At 45.1% G+C, this 21,082-nt stretch overlaps 1 protein-coding gene and 1 long non-coding RNA gene across 2 annotated transcripts in view; both read right to left on the bottom strand.

Annotated features, from left to right (window-relative positions):
* SLC9A1 (solute carrier family 9 member A1) overlaps window positions 1-13,546 on the bottom strand; it is a 97,350-nt gene extending 83,804 nt beyond the window's left edge. The window contains exon 1 of the mRNA XM_072980284.2: window positions 12,975-13,546. Coding sequence (XP_072836385.2) covers window positions 12,975-13,347 — 373 coding nt within the window. The 5' untranslated portion in view covers window positions 13,348-13,546. The remainder of the gene's footprint in view (window positions 1-12,974) is intronic.
* LOC144584288 (uncharacterized) overlaps window positions 1-21,082 on the bottom strand; it is a 362,675-nt gene that overhangs the window by 157,130 nt on the left and 184,463 nt on the right. The gene's annotated exons all lie outside the window — the stretch shown is intronic.

Here is a 21,082-nt window from a genome sequence, read left to right as displayed (position 1 = left end):
TAGAATGAATCACTAAGGCCATTTACTGAAACTAAGGAAACAGCATAGCTGTTTTTATTTAGGGCTGTATATATATACTGTACACACACAGCCCTAAATAAAAACAGCTATGCTGTTTCCTTAGTTTCAATAAATGGCCTTAGTGATTCATTCTACCTTCCTTGCTCTTTTGCTTTCTCAGACCTGGGTTACAAGGTGAGCACCAGTGTAAATTTGAAAAGGCATATATATACACAGTATATTTTCCTGCTGCAGTTTCTATTCCTGAAGACAGTAGCTTGTCTCATCAGGAATAGGAACAAACAGAAAATGCCAGGGGAAGTTCTGCCTGTGTAACTAGGGGGTAACTTTGGTTCCATACAGTCAATACTTCCACATTTTCACTTATCATGGCAACTATGCCACTGCCTTCTGGTGAACGGGAGACTTCCTCCTAGCTTTCAAGCTGCAGATGTGCCCACCATCATCATTAGGTTCCAAGGCGGGAAGAAAGGTTGGCGGTTGTTTGGCAGCCTGCCCCATGCAACAAAACCAGCCATTAAGAACAGCCTCAGTGGCCTGTCCTCTGCAGGCCTACTTATAAAATGAGTTCATCTGGTGGTCATGAGAGACGGGGGGGGAGGGGTCCTTTCAATAGTGGCCTCCAGGCTTTGGAACTCACTTCCAATGGCCATGGTGGCTGGGGTTGACAAAGACTGCAGCCCAACATAACTAGAAGGCATTAGAATGAGGAAGTCTGATTGAAGAATTCCTTTGAGCAAGAAAAGCCTAAAACTTTATTTATTTTATTTATTTATTAGATTTTTACCCCGCCCCGCCCCCCCAGACAGCATCTACTCAGGGCGGCTTACAAATGTCATAAAATATTATAAAATACAAGAAAACATCATAATCATTAAACAATTAAATCAATATGGTGTGTTCAAGATGGGGAACGATAGAACAAAAAGATAGAATTCAAGGATTGACAGAAGGGAAGGCCTGCCTAAAAAGCCAAGTCTTTAAATGGCTCTTAAAAGCACCCAGCGAGGGTGCCAGGCAGATCTCTGTTGGAAGGCTGTTCCATAGTCGAGGGGCCACTGTCGAGAAGGCCCGGTTTCTAGTTCTTTCTTTCCGGGCCTCTCTCGGCATTAGGGCCCTCAACCATCCATCCTGGCTGTGCCGAGTAATTCAGGTAGATCTAGGTGGGAGAAGACAATCTGGCTTAACATAGGATACAGCCTTTGTGTGAGGGGGAGCCCTACCACTACCCCTAGTAGGCCACCTCCTCTTGCCCCCTGCCCCCTGGAGAGCCTCTCAGACAAAGCACAGGTTGGGCCATAAGCCAACTGGCCAAGAGCATGGAGGAGGAGGCTGCGGATCCGACCCAGCTGTGACATAAGGCAGGGGCTGTGTTCAATGGGCAGTTGGCACAGACAAAGGAGGAGGAGAGGGAGGTGGCAGGGGCCGTCAGATGGCCAGGGGGGAAATGGGAGTCAGAGGAGGAAACCAGGACAAAGTCTGGAGACCACCAGTTCCAAAACAGAGGGGGCCTGAAGCGACAATGCCGAGGAGCTGCACCCCATCCTCTATGCCAGGGGGAGAGGCCATGCTTATATTGAAGACCCCTGGAAGGATGTCCTGGTCCAGCTGCAACTAGCTGAGGGAAGGGGGTCAACAAAGGGGCAATCTCCAACTTGACACCTCCATGCCTCCGTGCTCAGTGGAGGCCTCGGCGTCCAGCAGGACCCCTGGCGTTCACCCCCAACACAAAAGAGGCACTGGAGATACAAGCAACAGACGTAGCAGCAACAGGACCTCCAGAAGGAGTCGGGAAACCCTGGATGGTGACTGGGAGCCAGCATTAGAAGACATCCCTGTGCAGCGTCAGCTGGCTGGGACGCGTGTTGAACTCTCAGCAGCCCCAGAAATACAGGCTTTGGTCCCAGTGACAAAACCTCAGGGCCTAATAAAGACTGAGAAACTTGGGGGACGTGGGGAAGGCTAATGCTGTTAGCTCAGCTGCGTTGTGTCCATAAACCATTTGCAGGTCTTTAACAGACTTTTGTATGTGTGTGGAGAGGACGCTTGAGATGCCAAGTTTAAGCCCAGCTATTTGAAAAATCTGGACCCAAAGGACTGATGGGTCAAAACCGCTTGTTGCTTCTTCTTGTACACTGCTCCCCAGACACAGTAAAGTCAAGGTTGGACAGTTCGAGAGTCTAGAATTTATGGAAACGACAGCAGAGGAAACCTTGTCTGCCATTTAAAGCATTCATGCTTTACAACACCATGTGAGAAACCGATTCAGTACATGAGACCAAGGTAAGCAGTAGAAGAATTTCTTCTGACTGCTCAGACAATAAATATAGCTGAGACCTTCAGCGCACTGGAAAAGAGTATGGACCAGTGAAAGGCACTCTCATTAGCCCATGTCATCTACTCAGAAGACTCAAGCCTAGAAGGAACCTACAGGCCACAGCTCAAAGGGGACTAAATGGCTCTCATGCTACCAACAATATTCATTTTCCACACTGAGCAAGGCCTTCAAACGTGATCTTAATTCCCAGGGAGGTTGGTTGAGTGATTCTTTAAAGCCTTGAAGGAACCAGGCCTCCAAGTTTACCCAGAACTCCTCTTCAGAGATACCTGTATTTTTTTTAAAAAGCAAACATTTCCAAACACTATAGACTCCAGATTTTTTTTCAAATAGCTGGGCTTAAACTTGCCATCTCAAACATCCTCTCCACACACATACAAAAGTCTGTTAAAGATCTGCAAATGGTTTATGGACACAAACCAGTGTTTACCAAAGGAGCAGGCCAGTCACAATGCTTCACAAATAAAAAAGGAACATAATATTCTGATAAAGAGAAGGGGGCACTCAGCTAGAAAAATATCAAGGAGCTAGAAAGAAGGTACATCCCCCAGTCACGAACATTGATTACTTGAGAACCACTGTCGCGGTTATTTGGCCGCTTGACAAAGTATCAAGAAACAGATGGCTTGTGCCTTGTGACTGTCAGCACATACCTAGAATGTGGTGAATCTTATCACCAGAAAAAAGATCCTTAGTCTAAGTAGATAAATATCAGTGGCAAGGTAGGCTGAAGTCATTAGACAGTTCCTGAAACAATCTACCTATTAGTCTTTTTACAAGGCATAAGCCTGCGGCATCTTAATGACTACCCATCTTCACCTGGCATAAGCTTTTCTAGAATGTAGCCGTTCCCATTAGATGCGAGGAACCTCTGATACATCTGAGGAACTGTATGTCACGTAAGTAAGTTATGATTCATCTAGGGCAACAATGGAGAGCCCATGGCATGCGTGCCACAGCTTGCACGCAGAGCCCTCTCTGTGGGCATGCAAGCCATAAGTCGCTGGATCACTACCCCTGGCAACCAAACCTGAGGAGGCTGCTGCAGCTGCGGTGCTAGTGCCCTGCTAGTGCGGGTCAGGATCCAGAGCAGCTGGAGGGGTTTGGGCATGATTGGAGGCGGATCCGGAGTGGGGTCTGGAGGCACCTCTGTGCCTGGGCTTCCCCCTTCCGCCACCACTTCCGCTGCTGCGGCTGGTGTTTTTTTTTCTTTTCTTTTTCTAGTTTGGGCACTCGGGCTGAAAAAGGTCCGCCGTCACTGATCTAGGGGCACGTGTGCATATCCAACAACCACTCGATATGTGTGGAACCCATGCTGTGCTCCGTCTACTCAATCGTGGAGGGAAGAGCAGCAGACACACAGAAGGGAAGCTGGAGGTTTTAAAAGCATTTCTACTTTGTGTTTTGCCACAACGTCCAAGGATGTCTAGGAGCGTCGCCATGGTAGTACCAACACATCCAGGGCAGCTGTAAATACTGAATTGCCACTTCTGAGCAAGTCACTAATGCCACCTCAATAGTGCAGTAAAATATGTGTCTCCTCTTGAAAAGAGCAGCCATGTACCCATTCAACCTCCAAACACTTCTGACATCCTGCAGAAGTTACTTCTACCGCGATCTCATAAAACCAAGTTAGTTTTACAAGATTTTTAGGAAACAGGAGTTTGTGGACGCAAGCACAGGTTTGGTTAGTTCAAGAAGTGCATCTTTCTCAGTTTCCTAGCCAGACGTAATAGTCCATCCAACACAACAGAAAGGTTTAGAGCAGTGGTTCCCAACCTTGGGACCCCAGACGTTCTTGGACTGCAGCTCCCAGAAGCCCTTGACAGCACAGCTAGTGGTGAAGGCTTTTGGGAGTAATAGTCCCAAGAACATCTGGGAACCTAAGGTTGAGAACCACTGGCTTAGAGCAGTGGTTCTCAAACTGGGGTCCCCAGATGTTCTTGGACTGCAATCCCCACTTGCTGTATTGGCCAGGATTTCTGGGAGTTGCAGTCCAAGAACATCTGGGGACCCAAGTTTGAGAACCACTGGCTTAGAGGATGATTATGTAATATATAGGCCTTGATGTGATAAAATCCTTTGGGTTGGAATCCCTTTTAAATATTTTTTAAAGATATCAAACAACTGCTTCATAGTTAAATTTTTAAAATCATATTTTATTGTATTTAGAGGTATTTGGCTGATTTAATTGAGTGACATGTTTTATATGGAATAGTTTATAAATAAATAAAATTTGTCCAAGGTAACTGCAAGACGTTCAAGCTTTTGTTGCAGACTGAATCTCAAAGGAAAGGTAGTTTTGTACACCTCTGCTGGGAAACTGACCTGGTTAGTTGGTTTCTAAAAAGAATCCACAGGTTTTCAGCTGGATCTTGACGTAGCTAACGTGTCAGGACTGTGAGGTTTTAACTTCCAGCAATATATAACTTGCAACTGTCTCTATTAATGGCTGTATGGGTGCAATTTTGAGATTAAAAAGGCAGACAGCTTGATGAGATTAATTAGTGGCTAGTGAGGACAGAGTGCTACTTTCCTCTAGACAAATTATAGGAAACTGTGTACCTTTCTAACATTTTCACCCGCTTGTATAAAACATAACAGAACTACTGAAATGGAACAAACCGAAACAAGAAACACACAATATGGGACAAGATGTACCTCTTTTAAGCCCATTTTTGGAAGCACAGGGACTTTCCACAACCTGGTACCATCCAGATACATTTAATTACAATTCTTCATGGCTATGATGCATGAAGTTGATAGCAGCCATGGTCTAATACATCTGGAAAGCAGACATTGGGAGTGAAGGCTACTGTGTATGTAAATGAGTGTGTTTTAAAAAGAAAAAGTAATTGCATCAGTCCGTGATCTAGATAACGGACTGATGCAATTACTTTTTACAACCCACTCATATAATGATCATCTCTGTTCAAACCAGACTGAGGAATATGTGGCCCTCCAGATGTTGCCTAACTATAATTCCTATCGTTTCTTACCACTGACTATGGTGACTACCTTGTTAGGAGATGCAACCCAGCAACATCTGAAGGATCGCATATCGAACACTTAATTTCCAGTTGCTGTACGGTTACCAACTTGCTGGATTTGGCACAGAGAGGCACCTTTCTTTCTCTGTTGTTTAGAAGTGCTTGGCAAGTACTGTACTGCAATAATGGTTATAATCTCCCATCAATTTTGTAGACATAGAACAAATGGAAATTCTGTTTAAGACACTAACCCAGTAGTTCCCCCTCCTTCAAACAACAGGAGGGGCAGACAATTAGGGGGAAAATATGCTGAACGCAGCATGAGATTCAATGAGGTCACCTAGTGGCAGACTCCTCTCCTGTTATTTCCAACTCATCTGCACTTGTCTATTTCCCTACTACAATTAGAGGTAGGCATGGTGATAATTAAAACACCCAGATCATCAGACATAGAGGTGGAGGTGACGGAAATCCAGAGCAGTCCCCCCTTTGTTATGCTTCGTCCACGTCTTTTAAGGCTGAAAATGTACGATCCAACACCCAGTTTTAGCAACCGGTATTTATTTGGGAGACACCAGATTTATAGTGCTAAATTGCTAGCCTCAACATTGCAATCAAGAGCTCTCAGCTAAGACTGCAATATATGCGTCTACATAATTATCTGTTTGGATTTGATGGACTCAACAGTGAAATGGCTGGAAAGCTGCCAGAAGAGACATGGCTGCCAGATAGGTGCCTGTCGGCGTGGTAACGTTTCAGATGAAAACAAGGCCATTTTTGAAATCCCTAGTCTCTCACCAACACCCCTCATCTTGCTAATGCCTAATACAGTAGTGCATCGCTAGACGATGATAATCCGTTCCACTGAAATCACTGTTTAGCGAAATCATTGTCTATCGAAAAGCATTTCCCCATTGGAATGCATTGAAACCTGTTTAATGTGTTCCAATGGGGAAGAATCATCATTGTCTAGCGAAGATCGGCCATAGGAAAGCCGCTTTGCGAACCGCCAATCAGCTGTTTAAATAGCTGTCTTGCGAAGGTTAGGTTCCGAAAACACCCGTTTTGCGAGCGCGGAGGGAGCTGTCAAAATTGTTGTCTAGTGAAAATCGGTTTGCAAAGCAGGGACCAAACATTGTCCAGCGAAATCCCCCCATAGGAATCAATGTTTTGCAAATCGCTATAGCGATCGCAAAAAGTCAATGTCTAGCAAAAAAAACTGTCATGCAGGTAACTGTCTAGCGAGGCACCATTGTACCAGTGCTTTTCTTTATCAGCTACTCAGAGCTTGGGGGAAAAAATACCTTTCTGGACAATAGTTCTCACAATTCCTCAACCTGCATGGCCGGTTGCTGAGAGCTTGACATTACAGTATAAACACCCCAATTACACTTTCCTCTACTTCCGTGCTACTAAGCACGCTGGAGGACTTTGTTTGGGCCATGTTACAGAGCAAATCAAGCTTAAACCTCAGCTCCTAGGCTAGTGTGGAGAATGGAACATGTGTATCCTCCAAACCGTGCATTTTTGTAAATTTTGCAATGCAGTTTGAAGTTTTTTTAAAATCAAAATTCCCATAAAAATACATGTTTTAAGGTAAAATGTTTGCAAGCATGTTTTGTGAGAGAATCTGCAATTTTTTTAGGAGTTTTTAATTCTAAATCAAAGTTCATACAGCTAGATGCTAAAACACATTGAAAAATATGTATACAAATGTGTAGTTTTCATGAGGATTTTTTTAAAAGTGGTGCAGATACAGTAAAAATGGATGAATGGATTCATGGAACTGATACAGGCTGTAAACAGATCAATGCATCCATCCATCTAAGTCAGAGTTATTTTTTTGAATAGTATTGAACATATGGGCTTCAGGATTCTGGAATCTCTAATCCAAAAAGTTAACTGTTTCAAATTCTTCATTTACTTCCCAATCAACTGACCCACACAGGTAAATGCATCAGGAAACTGGGCATTATAAGCATTCTTTAACTGATTGTTAAACAATTGACAACCCTAACAACAGACACAGGATTGCGTACTTACAGACCTGCTTCAAGCTAAGGATATTTAGTATCTTAGTAGGAGATGATGTGTGTATTAACGTGACGAGCAGGAACTGAGCTGCATTTAGACAACTGAGAAAGATATGATGGAGCTGACTGTATGATCTAAACACAGACTTTAATTCCATTTTTCTAAAGGAGAAATAAACTGTCCATCATATGAAATTTCAGGACAGCATGTAACATGGAACAAATACAAAAGACCAAAACTTGCTCAGTTAAATCTGGAAAATCTACTAAAATCCAGTATAAATAAAAATGTGGGGGTTTTTTTGTTGTTCCTAAGGGGTATTTAGAGGTAAGTACCCTCTTTAAGGTGGTGTTTCATGACCTGGACATTAAGGTTTCATAACTTGGGACATTATTTGTAAGAAACCTTTCTTCTTTGAAAATGTTGTTGGTTTTTTTTTTTTTTTGCATTGCTTTATAGATATCATGATGTACTAGACTATTTAAAAATGTCATATAAGAAATAAAGAAATATTTCTTCTTCCATCACCATCTTCCACAAAAGATCTGGTTTCCAAGATTTGGGGGAGGAAAGCTTAAGAATCGTAACAAAACCACCTATGAAAATATAACCAACGTGATTCTGACAGACAATCCTTGAAAGCCTAGGAGGGACAGCAACATGTCCATGGCCAACAAGCAACGAAGTGCTACCAGGAAAGAAGATGAAGGGGCAGATGCAATACGACATATCTAAAAGCAAGCATAGGCAATACTTTTATTATTTTGCTAAAACCTCACAATCACCCTGAGCATTACATAGCTTGGTGGAGGGGTGGGGGGAACAAACAGGAAAGTCTGAAAAATAATCCTGGCCAGGCGCTGAGGTCAGACTTTGGCATTTAAAGTTAACTCCAAAATAAGAGTTTTTGTAGCCCTTGCTTGAGGCAGGATGAGCTTGAATTAGCAGAGCTGACCTCAAAGGATACAGATTTCATTGCAATAAATGTCACAGATTAAGTGCTGCCAATCACTCAGCATCTTCCTTGCTGCTTTACATCAAAGCGTGCCATTTCTGTTTGACTATGAACAGAAAAACACGGTGAAACATGGGAAGCCTGATACTAGAAAAGCTGGGGACTTAAACTAGTTTACGTGCTGGGCAACTGTAACCAAACTCAAGAGAATGACCAGGGTCTGGAAGAAAATGTAGCCTTCAGGTCAATGTACTCCTTCATGGATAATAGCCTTGCTCTGCCTGTAATTTTCTTCCAGCCATGGCAATACTGTCAATTGGGCTGCAAAACAACAATTAGAATCTAAAGCTACACCCAAAGTAAAGCCATTGCCCTGCGGTACAGAACGATTGCTACCTTATTACCGCCCCAGAAGTGAGACTCAGCAAAAGATCAAACCCTTCCATGGGCTTTGGAAGTTGAAAACGGCCAGTGTTCATCTCCCTTCCCACACAGCAGCTCACTTGCTAAAAATCACTCCCCCCCCCCATTAAACAACCAGTCCTGCAGAAACTGTCTTGTGTTCCAATATCTACAGAGGGATTGCAAATTCAGCTTACAAACAGAGGCAGCCAAGAGATGGCTGTCAAGAAATTCAGCACTCTACAGTTCTGCTGACAGCCAGTGAGAAAGAATGGTGTAGGTAATAGTGTAAGACTAGGACTAAGAAAAACTGGGTTCAAAGCCCTACTTGGCCATGGTAAGTCACTGGGGAGCAACAGTGGTAAGCTGTTCCTTGAACACTTCACATACTTAGAAAACATGATTAGGGGCTCCATAAGTCAGAAACTACTTGATAGCATGTAACCACCGATAGTCCTCTTATTCATTCATCTAGTATTTCTACACATTGATTCAGATTCTCAGCTATATGCTCTTCACATTTCTCTCTCTCTCTCTCTTTCTCTCTCTCTCTTCCTTTCCTCTGCAGTCAACCTGAAACTTAGCAACTTGCAAACTAATCTCACAAATGCTTAGCATTAAACTAATGATGAGTAGACCTTTGGTCTAGATGGGCGGGATAGAAATCCAATAAATAAATAAATAAACAAACAAACTGTGCAAGAGACACAGAGTCACACACATGCAGACTGGGAACCAGGTATTTGACTGACTGAGGGCCAACATTACACTTTTCATTCTGCATAAATGTTTGCATGGAGGCTTTCCCATTTCCTCATCCATCACCTGCTAAGCAAAAGAGATGACCATCAATCAATACAGAGGACTGAGACAGCTACGAAGAAAGAAAGTGTTATGGAACTCAAGAACACACATATACTGTAAATGATCTTATAGCAAGCCAGACTATTAGCCTATCTGCTATATAATAGTCTCTATAAATAGACTATTGTCTATTTCACTAGTTCTTCAAAGTCTCAAAGAAAAAGAGTGTTCCCCGCCAACTTCTCTCTGATCCGTCATCTTCAGAGTTAGGCAGGAACAGTCTTCCAGATCTTTCTGGACCACACGTCTAAACAGCTCTAGCTAGCATTGACTATGGTGAGAAATGTTAGAAGTTACAGTCCATCAGGGTCTCTTAATGCCATGGTTACACCCCCCCCCCCCCGGTCAGCTGCCTGTCCTCCAGGACATTGAGTACAATGACAGACTCCTCCTTGAGGAAAATTTGCAAAATTTTATTAGTGGCAAATTCTGGTCTCCAATATTCTCAACAAGAGAAGCCAAAAGAAGACCTAGAGTGCAAGCAACCCCTGACTCAAGGGATCCCAGCTCACAGAATAGAACCTATTTCTATTTCTATTTTTGCACTAGTATTGCTGTTGAGGGCTTCTCTTTGTCCCCTGAGAATATCAGAGATGGAGTTTGATCCAGGGTAACTCAATACCTGACAATTATATAAATAATTTGAATAAACAGTAAATAATAATTAGAATATATTCACACCCACACTTTACATGCTTGGCTATTCCTATGTACACCTTACATGCTTGACTTGACTTCTCAAAGCTTCACTTGTAAAGTACACTTGGTACTACCAGGCTAAGCACTGTGCCACCCCACTGCCTGGTTGGAATTTATGACCCCTTAGGGCAAGACTGCTGAAATCACGTAAAATAACAATAATGCTATTTGCTAAGGGCTGCTAAAATACATCAGACGTTATCATTGCCTCAATCAGTGCAACACGATTACAGGCATCCAAAGCAAGAAGAACTTGGAGACACTGCATTGTTAGACTACAGCTCTTAGAATCCAAAGAGGATCCTCAGAATTGTAGTCCATAAAGTAACTTTTTCAAGCTCTGCTTAGGACTACACTATATCCCCAGGTTGACATAAGACTGCAGTGTAAGGGACATATCTCTATCATCTTTGAATTGTACCTCTCTCTAGGCAGTTTTCTTTCCCTCGGGACCAGTGTTAATCTTAAGTATTTGCTTCTTGATGTTTCATAAACAAGAAGTGCAAAAGAAGGGCTTGTAATCATCCGCTTGTCAATGAATGGAAATGCAGCTTTTGTTGCACTGCAACTCCCATGAATCTTAGCTAGCACTGCCAATTGAGAAGAATGATGGGAGCTGCAATCCAAAAATATCTAGAAGGTTGGATTTTTCCTGGCCTATATGGACTTGCATCTGCTCTCCTAGGTTTCAGACAGGAGCCTTTCCAATCCTAGATGGAGCTTTGATCTGTGATTAAAATAGTGACCTTCTGTCTGTAACTTTCTATCAACAGTTACCCTCACAGCAAATCGGTTCCTTTACATGGGAAGAATGGCATTCAAAACTTTCCAAAAGTTTTGCTCCTGAAGTAGCAAAACTGCAGCATCAACATCTGACAGTGTAGAAAGAATGGACTGGGGGGGGGGGTGAATGTTGCTTTTAATACACTTCAGAAACATATATTTAAAGGAATGAAAATTTTAAAGGATTTTTAAAAAGTATTCAGGTCACAACAGATGCATGGATTCAGCTCTGGGCAGTTTCTCAACCAGCCCTTCAGACAAGACAAAACAATGTTTTTTAAATTCTAAGTGATACAGCGCATCAGCAATAGTCTACTACACTTTAATTTTTTTTTTACTTCCCCTGCTCCTCCCTCCACAGAGAAGCAGACAAAATGTTCAATCTGCCAATATCCTGAACTTGATCACTTACAGTATTTATTTATTTATTTATTTATTTATTTATTTATTTATTAAATTTATACCCCGCCCCTCTAGACCATGTCTACTCGGGGCAGTTTACAACATAAAATAAGACAATATAAAATGTAAATAATCATAAAATACAATTAATATATTAGTTAATACAGTTAGATTAAAATTAGCAGAATGGAACTTATTAAGCCACTTCAGACATTCAAACTTGAAAGTGCCGGACCCAACAGGGTCGCTTGAGCTTCAGCATGCCATTTGGATGCAAGGATCACACCAAATGTCCTATCACAATTCCAATTAATCCCAAGTGACCTTATTTAGCCTGCACCATCCCTCTCCAAAAAGATTCAAGACAAGCCCTCAGGTCTTCATACAACCTCTTGTCTTAGGGGTGAATCTCAAAGTTAGGAATGCCACCCTTAGCTACAGAAGGACAAGAAAATGTGAGGCAAAAAACAAATATAACAGAACACTATCTTTTCCGTGGCATTTTTACTTAGGGTTCTACAAGAGCACTCTCCTCACATGCATCTTTCTAAATACCTGAGCAAATAAAGTTTTATAAAATAACTATCTCGTCTGTAGGTGAAATGAAGCATAGAGACTACAATTCATTTTGCCCAATTGTTCCAGGTGGTCCATACAGAAAAGGCCGAGTATGGATGGCCTGTCAAGAGCGAACAGAAGCAGCCATGGGAAAAATAATGACTCCACATGCAATCATGTACCGGTGAGCCCAAATCAGGTGGAAGGGTGCTTGAGAAGATAAATGCAAGGTGTGGATGTGGTAAGTCAAGGGTCTTGGCCAACAGCATTTAATTGAATGTTTCCTTATAATTTACATTCTCGGCAGATCTCTGGAAATAAATCAAGATCGCACAGCTCAATGTATGATGTGCGGTGCATTCAGTTACAAAGCAAACAATTCAAGTCCTATGGTTTGGGGGCACTGTTCCACGAGTCCTGGAACCAAGATCAGAATACTTTGATCGCAGCAAAATCGGAGATGCAAAAGGTAATTTTTAAAATAACTACAATTCCCAGAATGCCCCAGTCAATCAATACAGCCAGTGGCCATGCCATTGGCTGTATTCCATGAGTTGCATCCCCAAAAGTAACTCTGCTAGTCTCTGGGTAAGCCACAGAGTGTGCCCACCTCAAGCAGAAGAGAGTGAGGTCACCTTGATCATGTCTCTCCGATGCTTCTTCCCCGCTGGAGATGCCCCTCATGTAAGAGCACTACTTGTGTCCTGTACTTAACCCAAGAGCATCTCTGGAGGATGTGTTTGTCCTGCACCCCACATGGTGTGGGCACAAAGCTTCAGGGCAAAACCACAAGCCCTGAGGACACAGCCACGGTTCCTGGGGCAAGTGGCCCCTGAGACACCTTTGCCAAGGCATTCTCGAGCACCGGAGGATGCTGCTCTCCCGTCCCTTACTTTCAAGGTGTCCCTCCCCCCCCCCCAGAACTTACCCAGCTTCATAAGGCAGGCCAGCAGGATCCAGAGGGAAATCTCGAAGGGCTGCCGGATGCGGTCGTAGTCGGTGTCCAGGACCGGGAAGAGCTTCTGGGACTTGCCATGCCCGGCGGCGGACTTGTTCTGGAGCGGGGTGGAGGCCGGCCGGCTCTCCGGGGGCAGCGGGGGCGCCGAGGTGATGCTCTCGACGGGCGCCAGGAACGCCTTGGAGGCGTGCGAGGGCCGAGTGACGGCGGCGTCGGCGGCGTCGGGGTCCGCCTGCGAGCCTCGGCTGTGGAGGACCGGCAGCAGCCCCAGCAGGGCGGCCACGCCGAAGAGGAAAGGCAAGGCGCGGAAGGAGCCCGAGCGGCCCAGGACGGTGGCCCGCATCGTCGCGGGTCTTGGTGGGGCGGGTGGGGCGCCTTTCCCCGGGCAGGGCGAGGCGAGGCGGGTCTCTCACGGGCAGAGGGTGGCCGGCCGGGGCGTCATCGGAGGAGGAAGGGACCCGGGGCCACGGCAGGCGCTGGGGCGGAGCGAGGAGCCCCGGCCACGGGCCACCCAGGCGGGAAACCTCTGGCCCCGAGAGGCGGTCGCCGGCCAGCAGCAGTCGGAGCCGGGCGCGTCCCTCCCCGCCGGACGGGCGGACTCACGCTGGCCGAGCCCAGGGCGCCGGGAAGAAGCCGGCTGCGGGAGAGGCACCGGCTCCTCGGGCCAGGCGGAGCCGGCGAAGGGGCAGCCGCCGCCGCCGCCGCCGCCACGCAGGGAGAGGCCGCCTCGCCTCAGCCGCGGAAGGAGCCGGCAGGCCGGACCGGCGGAGGTCGGAGGCTCGCGTCCGACTGGCCCGGGGGGGAAGGAAGGAAGGAGGCGCCGCGCCCGCTCCGGACCCCTCGCCTCGGGCCGCTCGCTCCTCTTGGCCGCCGCCGCCGCCACCGCCTTCGCCCTCCCGCCTCCCGGCCAGGGCGCCCCTTCGCGCGCGCTTTCCCGCCGGCTCCTTCAGCCTGCCTGGTGGGAGCCGAGAGACAAGGGCACCCCGGGAAGAGGCGAGGGAAGGCGGCCGGAGGAGGAGCCGGAGGCGGCGCCTCGGCCGAGCCCCGACCGCAGCAGCCTCCACCGGCCGGCAGCAGCACTGCACGGGACCGCCCGCCCGCCTGCCCACTCCCTGCCCTCCGCAGGCCCGGGATGGGGGCCAGCCGGCCGGCCCTCAGGCGGAGGAGGAGGAGGAGGAGGAGGGGGCTGCCCCCGAGGCGCGACCCTCCCTCGGGGCAACCAGAAGCGGAGCCCTAGGACCGGTGCGCATCTCCCAAAGGGCACCGCTCTCCCTCCAGTTCGACGCCTCTTCTTCTATCTCTAGGGATTCCGGACACGAGTCTGGAAAAGCCCCCCCCCTTGACGACTACAACTTCCACAATCCACTGCCGGTGCCCGGGAGGAGATTCAGGCAGTTGCAACGCACAACACCTTCAGCGACAACAAACGTCTTGGGAGCGATGTTCTGGGCATTTTGCTACCCGAGGCAGGGGCGGGCCACCACCCTCATCGAACCCCAGTCATATAAGGAAGGACTAAGAAAAATCTCTCAAACATCATAAGGGATTCTCTCACCAACAATAGATGGCTGCGAGCTGTCACTGTTATGACACGCAATAATCTGGTGTGACATTTGGGAATAATTAAGATTCGAGATGGGAACGAATTAAAAAACGAATCACCAAATTCATATTAAAAATGGCTAATCCTTGATTCGTATGAATCAATGCCCCTGATGAATACGAATCAACAATTTTTAGTAATTTTTTAATTCATTGGGCTTTAAAATGCGCCCCCCCAGCTAGAGACACCAAATCACAGAGAAGCTTCGACTAACTCTCCGCTACAATGCTTCCAAGTTTAGTGAAGATTGGGTTTCCCCAACCCAGCTGGTAAAGGGCATTTTCCTGGGGGGGTACCCACTTTGTGAGTGTGTAACACAGATGTCTGAAGCCCAATCTTCATCAAACATGGAGGAATCGTAAAGGGGAATCAGGAGAACCCTTCCTAAAATGTTGCTGTCTCTAGGTGCCTGGGGGGGAATTTTCATGGGAGGGGCCTCTTTGTGGGGGCACAACTTGGACAACTCAAACCCAAACTTCACCAGACTTTCAGTGCTTGTAGTGGAGAGTCAGGGGAAGCTTTCCTGGAATTTTTAATTTCTCCAGGTGCTTGGGGTTTTATAAGGAAAAAATTAATCAACAAACTGATTTATCAATTAGGAAAAAAAATCATAAATTTGTTAGTCATGATTGATCGACCGTGATGAATCATGAATCAAAATTAATCACTATTTTTCTGATCATACTCAGGGTCAAGAACTGGTTGCTCTTGTTCAAATTCCCTCATTCAGACAGGATCATCTGAGCCTTCATTGAAACCCGAGGGATATGAGATTTATTAATACTCTTGATATGTCTTACCCTTTTCCTGGGGTTTGCGAAATGGTTGACGTCACTGAGGTTGATTTTGATTGTGAAGGGATGATGTAGCTGGTGCTGGAGCTGAAAATGATCTCTCCGTTGGCGTGAGCTGAATTGTCTGTACGGTTGGAATCTTTGGTATGGTTGCTGCTGAAATGATTGTGGGTAAAATTGTGATTGCTTTATTGAGGTCATGAGTATTGAAAGGACTGTTGGTTGGTGTAGGATCTTGCCCCTTTTTTTGTATTTTGTGAAGATTCTCCCTGGTCTCGTCTGTTTTTCAATTAAAGAGTCCAGTGCCCTTGAAGAGAAGATCTTCAGTCCTCAACTTGGCATCATCAGACAAACCGGTAGACCTAAGCCATGCATGTTGGCGTAGCGATATCGAAGATGCCAGGGTTTTCGATGCCATGTCCGCTGCATGTCTAGCAGCTATTCTCTGTTGTTTCACAAGAGATGTGGCTTCTGGATGTCCATTAATCATTTCCATTTGATTGATTCAGGTGCAGATTCCAATAGTGGTAAGATTTTGTTCAAGAGTTGGCCCTGGTAGGCACCCATCACTGCTTGATAGTTGGCCACTCTAAGTAAAAATGATTGTAGGGAATAAATCCTCCTACCGATGATGTCGACCTTTCGGCCCTCCTTGTTAGTAGGAGCTACTAATGACTTGTTTCTAGCCCTAGATTGGTTGGACTCTGCAATAATAGAGTTAGGATTGGGATGCTTTGCCAGAAATTCCATGTCCGTTCCATGTGTCTTATACATGTTTTCAGTCCGTCTTGATATTTGCAAACTAGATGGTGGTTTGTCCCATGCTTCCTTCATCAATTTCAACATAGACGGTATAAAGGCCAGGCTGAGTGGTGGCAGTCTCTCTCAATTGATATTGTCAAAGATCAGATCAGTTTATGGAGAGGGAGGTTCTTCAACATGTAATTATGATGATTTAGCCATCCTGGAGATCATCTGCGAGTAGGATGTAAAATCCTCTGAGGGAGATGGAGGGTGATTATCAATAGCATCCAGTGATGGTGTAGGGAGGTTCGATGGTGATTCCTCTGATGAATCGAATCCTAATTCTTGTTCAGACGTGGATGATGTGGAAGATGAGGTACATAATTCTTTTCCTAGCCTCAGTATCGACCAGAGAAGGGGGTTGAATATGGGTGGAAGGCCGAGGGCGATGAAGTTCCGTTTCTGTAGCTGGATGTGGGTCAGCATATATAGTAGTGACATGAAGGGATTGTTGGTTCTTAGATGATTGCTTGGGGTGTTTAGAGTGGTCAGCATGGTTTGATGATGCCGAGCGCTTTTTAGATGGTTTCAGTATCGTAGCAGTAGCTGATGTTGGTTTTTGTGACTGGTGTTGGTGACGTGGCAGTGATGATGATTGTGAAAACTCCTGTTGGTGAGGGAGCGTGTATCGCACCTGCTTTGTTTTGACATCAACTCGGATCTATCCGAGCCTTCCTTCAATCAAGGAGAGGGTCATCGGAATGGAAGCAGCATGGGACTGTGCCTGTCACTCGACCGGTAAGTCTGGAGACTTGGTAATCTCTACAGAAGGTGTTGCAGGGTTCATGGTGGCCTCCTAAAGGTGAGGCCATAGTCTCTGAAGCCTCTGTTTAAGTGCGGATTGGTTAGCTTCTTACAGGCCACACACGATTGAGTTTGGTGCTGCTCGCCTAGGCAAAAAAGACACTGCTCGTGGCCATCTGATAATGGGATTTTGTTATTACAGCCGACGCACCTTTTAAACAGGGCTGTAGAGGCCATAAATAGCGGGAAAACAGAGGGGGGAAACTGTTGGGAGGGTGAGCAGCCAAAAGTGGGAAAGGTGAAAAAAATGAAACAAACTCATGAGGGAATCGATGATTAGATGATTGGAAATTAGGAAGGTTTCAATTTAATTGTCAATTAGAAGAGGAAGTACTAATAATCTCCCAGAAATCGCTCAAAAATCGCTCTATTTTTCCAGAGAACCCATCAGCAAGGTGGAAAAAAGGAACTGAGGGGAATCTTGGGTGGGAGGAGCTTGTGCCCCATGGGGGATCATCCCACTAAATTGTTACTTTTAGCTCTAGAATCTTCCGAGACTTCCAGCGCAGGCGCGGAACAAACCATTTGTGTGCGTACATTCACAGATACCATGAAGAAGAACCACCACCACCACCAGCAGCAGTATGACTTTGATTTATATCCCATTCTTCTTTGTAGGCACTTTGAAAAGTCAACAAGTTATTGAAAGATACTGCATAGTCAAGTCACAAATAGGAAACTACTGAAATCAAAAATTGCAGAGATCTACTAACAGACAGTTAAAGTAATTCAAACAATAGCTTTATGACAGTATAAAACACATGTTTTGCACGCTAAATGACCCATGTTCACTCTTGGTACAACAACATTTCCGGAGTTTGGAGGTGTAAGTGCTAGGTTGACTGGAAGATTATGGGATTTGTTCCCAAGTAGTAATGTTTCCAAGTACTGAGACTTCCCAAAACTTGGTTTTCTCCAGCTATGCATTGGACTATTAACTCCCACCACCCGCAAAGCAAAGGTTATACAGTGGGGTCTTGACTTGAGAACTTAATCCATATTGGAAGGCGGTTCTCAAGTCAAAAATTCTGTAGGTCAAGTCTCCATTGACCTACAGTGCATTGAAAACCGTTTAATCCCATAACAGGCCGTTTTTGTTCCATTTTGGTTTTTTTCTGGTCTGTAAGTCAATTCTCAGGCTGCAAGTCAAACCTAAATTTTGCGGCCAGAGAAGTCTGTAACTCAAAAAGTCTGTAAGTCAAGCCGTCTGTAAGTCAAGGGTCCACTGTAATGGCTAGAGAAAAATCACAATTGCAATCCATTACATCCAGAGATGAAGTCAAGGGTACAGAATGTATTAACCTAAAGTGCATGTGTGTGTGTGTGTGTGTGTGTGTATAAAAGAGTTAATGCAACTATATGAGTTTATATATATATATTTAAAAATTCTTGAGGTTAATAGAATCCCAGGGGTTTGCATTAACTCAGGCATTTGCTGATGCTGAATAGGGCTTCCATTTAAACAGAGCTTCCTGTCTGAAGAGTTGAACTGCTCTTTTAGTTGAACTGCACCTGTAATAGTGATTAGACGAGCAGCATGGAGGAGTCTGTTATACCTCTGTGATTTGAAAAGCTTCAGTGGCTAATTCTAAGTATCTGATGGCTGTTACAGCTGCCAGAGCAAGCTGGGACTGTTCTTGGGTTTCTTCTAGCCCCCTGGTAACACTTGGGCTGCACTTAATTTTGTAGATGTGCTTAATTAACTAAGAGCATTTCTATGGTAGCACATCAGATGAATTACAAGCCCCCACTGTGGCTTTCCACAGGGGTTAATCTTTCATTTGCAGCCATTTTCTGGCCACTTACTCTGGGAGCCTGGAAAAATTACTAGTTTGGATGCAACGTCCAGAATCCCCTGGCCGACATGGCCACGAGGAATTCTGAACCAAAAAAAGAGAGAGAGTGTGGGTTCTGAGTCTTAATCATTGGGACAAAAAAAACTGAGTCAGGTCATTGGTGTGACTTAGGTCTGACTTGACAGAGAGTCCTGTGACTCAAGTCCTCATCCCTGGCTGGCACTGCTTTACACCAGACAAAAAAAGGGGCTTTGACTCTTTCCAGAAGCCTTCACCACTAGCTGTGCTGCCCGGGGTTTCTGGGAGTTGAAGTCCAAGAACACCGGGGTAACTCTCAAGGTTGGAAACCACTGCTCTGAAGCAACAGGAACCTAATAAGAGAGTGAATGGTGCACTTGCAGTTCTTCGAACGAAGTCATTCAACAATTATCTAATCAGCAGCCGTAAGCCAAGCCCTGAACTTGAAAACAAGTCTTGCAGAAAAGGGCTTGAACAACCAGGAATCCAGCACTTGAATGCATGATATGAGCTACCTGTGGCAGATGTAAAGTTTGGAAAAAAAATCATTTTTTTTGGACCACAACTCTGAGAGCTCCGAAGCCAACATGCCTGCCCTGGGTTCGGAGTTGTAGTCTGAAAGCTCTGAAACAACACATAAAAGCCTATTGATGAAACTTTGTGCAGAATAATCCAGGTGTGACAGCCTCCTCACACGTCACCAAGGAGGTGCCACGTCACTCTCACACACTCAATTTATTCACGCTGCCACCAACTATTCCCTCAAAAGACTCTTCAAACTAATAAATGATTTTGAAAATAAAAACTTGTGTTTATTGGTTACAACAAAAGGAATGGTAAATCACTTTAATCACTCAAATAATAAGGCAATAACTAATAAAGTACCACACACTCACACTCTCTCTCACAGACCCTCACTATATAGCACAGTTCTTCACAATAGGAACAAACCAGTCCCTATCTGGTCCCTATCTGTCCCTATCTGAAGCACTCATACCCATTCACTCCCCTTATATACATAGGCTCCACCCCTTATGTCCCACCTTCCATCACGCTATTGGCAGATGACATGCCACAACAGCAATGACGGACAGGTGGCTTCCAAGCTACCGTAACACCAGGCATCCGAAGCATTTAATCTAAAGTAAGTAAAAGCTTCCTATCTCCTTCCTTTTTAAGTCCCAAGGGATCCTGAGGATCCCTTTTGCTCTGGTGAATCCTCCAATGGGGGAGAGGGGGGAAAGTTTAGACATAAAAAAAAATCACTGTCAACAGTCCCAAACCAGTGGTGGCACAAATCTTTTAACTACTTTAAATTAAACCCTTCCAGTGCCTGGTTTGAGTTACATCAGCACAAAAGATTTTGCCCTATAAGTGTAATGTCTTGCAAAGCAAACAACGTTTGTGTGTGTATTGAAAAAGAGAACAGGACACCTGTACCTTTAATACTAGTACAGGAAATTTTTTAGCAGATATAGAGATACCTGGTGTGGTCTTCTTAGAGTAACAGACTAGACCACAGGTGACCCGGGTTTTGAATTGTTGCTTGGCCATGGAAACCCATGGGTATTTGTGGAATTGGTAAACCTGCTCCTTAAATATCTCATTTTCCTTTAAAGCCCCATTAGGGTTGCTGTAATTCAGCCCCAACAAACAAACAATAGCTTGCATTAAAAGCTGCACCTGCGGAAATTTCTGCTCATAAGCAACTATAAAAGTACAGGAACTCTGCTCTTATTTCTATATGCTCATCAAACACACAGCCTTTCCTTATCTCCTAAACCAGTAGTTCTTAACCTTTGGTTATTCCGGTGTTTTTGAACTGCAACTCCCAGAAACCCCATCCAGCACAGCTGGTGGTGAAGGCTTCTGGGAGCTGCAGTCCAAAAACACCTGAGCAACCCAAGGTTAAGAACCACTGTCCTAAACTACCCAGCTACCCTCAGTTGTGACAGAGGTGGCTGTCTCCTTACTTCTGCAGTAAGACTGAGCTTGCTGTGCAGTCAAGTTCAACAATTGAAATGGTGAGCGGAGGATACATAACCTTATGCAACAAGATACCATGTATTAGCAGTTCCTCGTTAGGTTGTTTTCTAAACTTAGTTGATATTGATGTGCTCAGTTTGGACAAATTGCTTTTGTGGAGAACGACTCCTAAAATCCTTCCGCTGGTGTGTAAGATTCTGGGGGCTGTCGTGCAAAAAAGGATAACTTCCAGCAGTAAGAGGCCAGGCAGCTCCAACCTCTCGAAAGCATCCC

The sequence above is a fragment of the Pogona vitticeps genome, chromosome 9, assembly GCF_051106095.1.
Source record: "Pogona vitticeps strain Pit_001003342236 chromosome 9, PviZW2.1, whole genome shotgun sequence".
Classification (NCBI taxonomy): Eukaryota; Metazoa; Chordata; class Lepidosauria; order Squamata; family Agamidae; genus Pogona; species Pogona vitticeps.
This window is presented reverse-complemented; position numbering and strand designations above follow the sequence as displayed.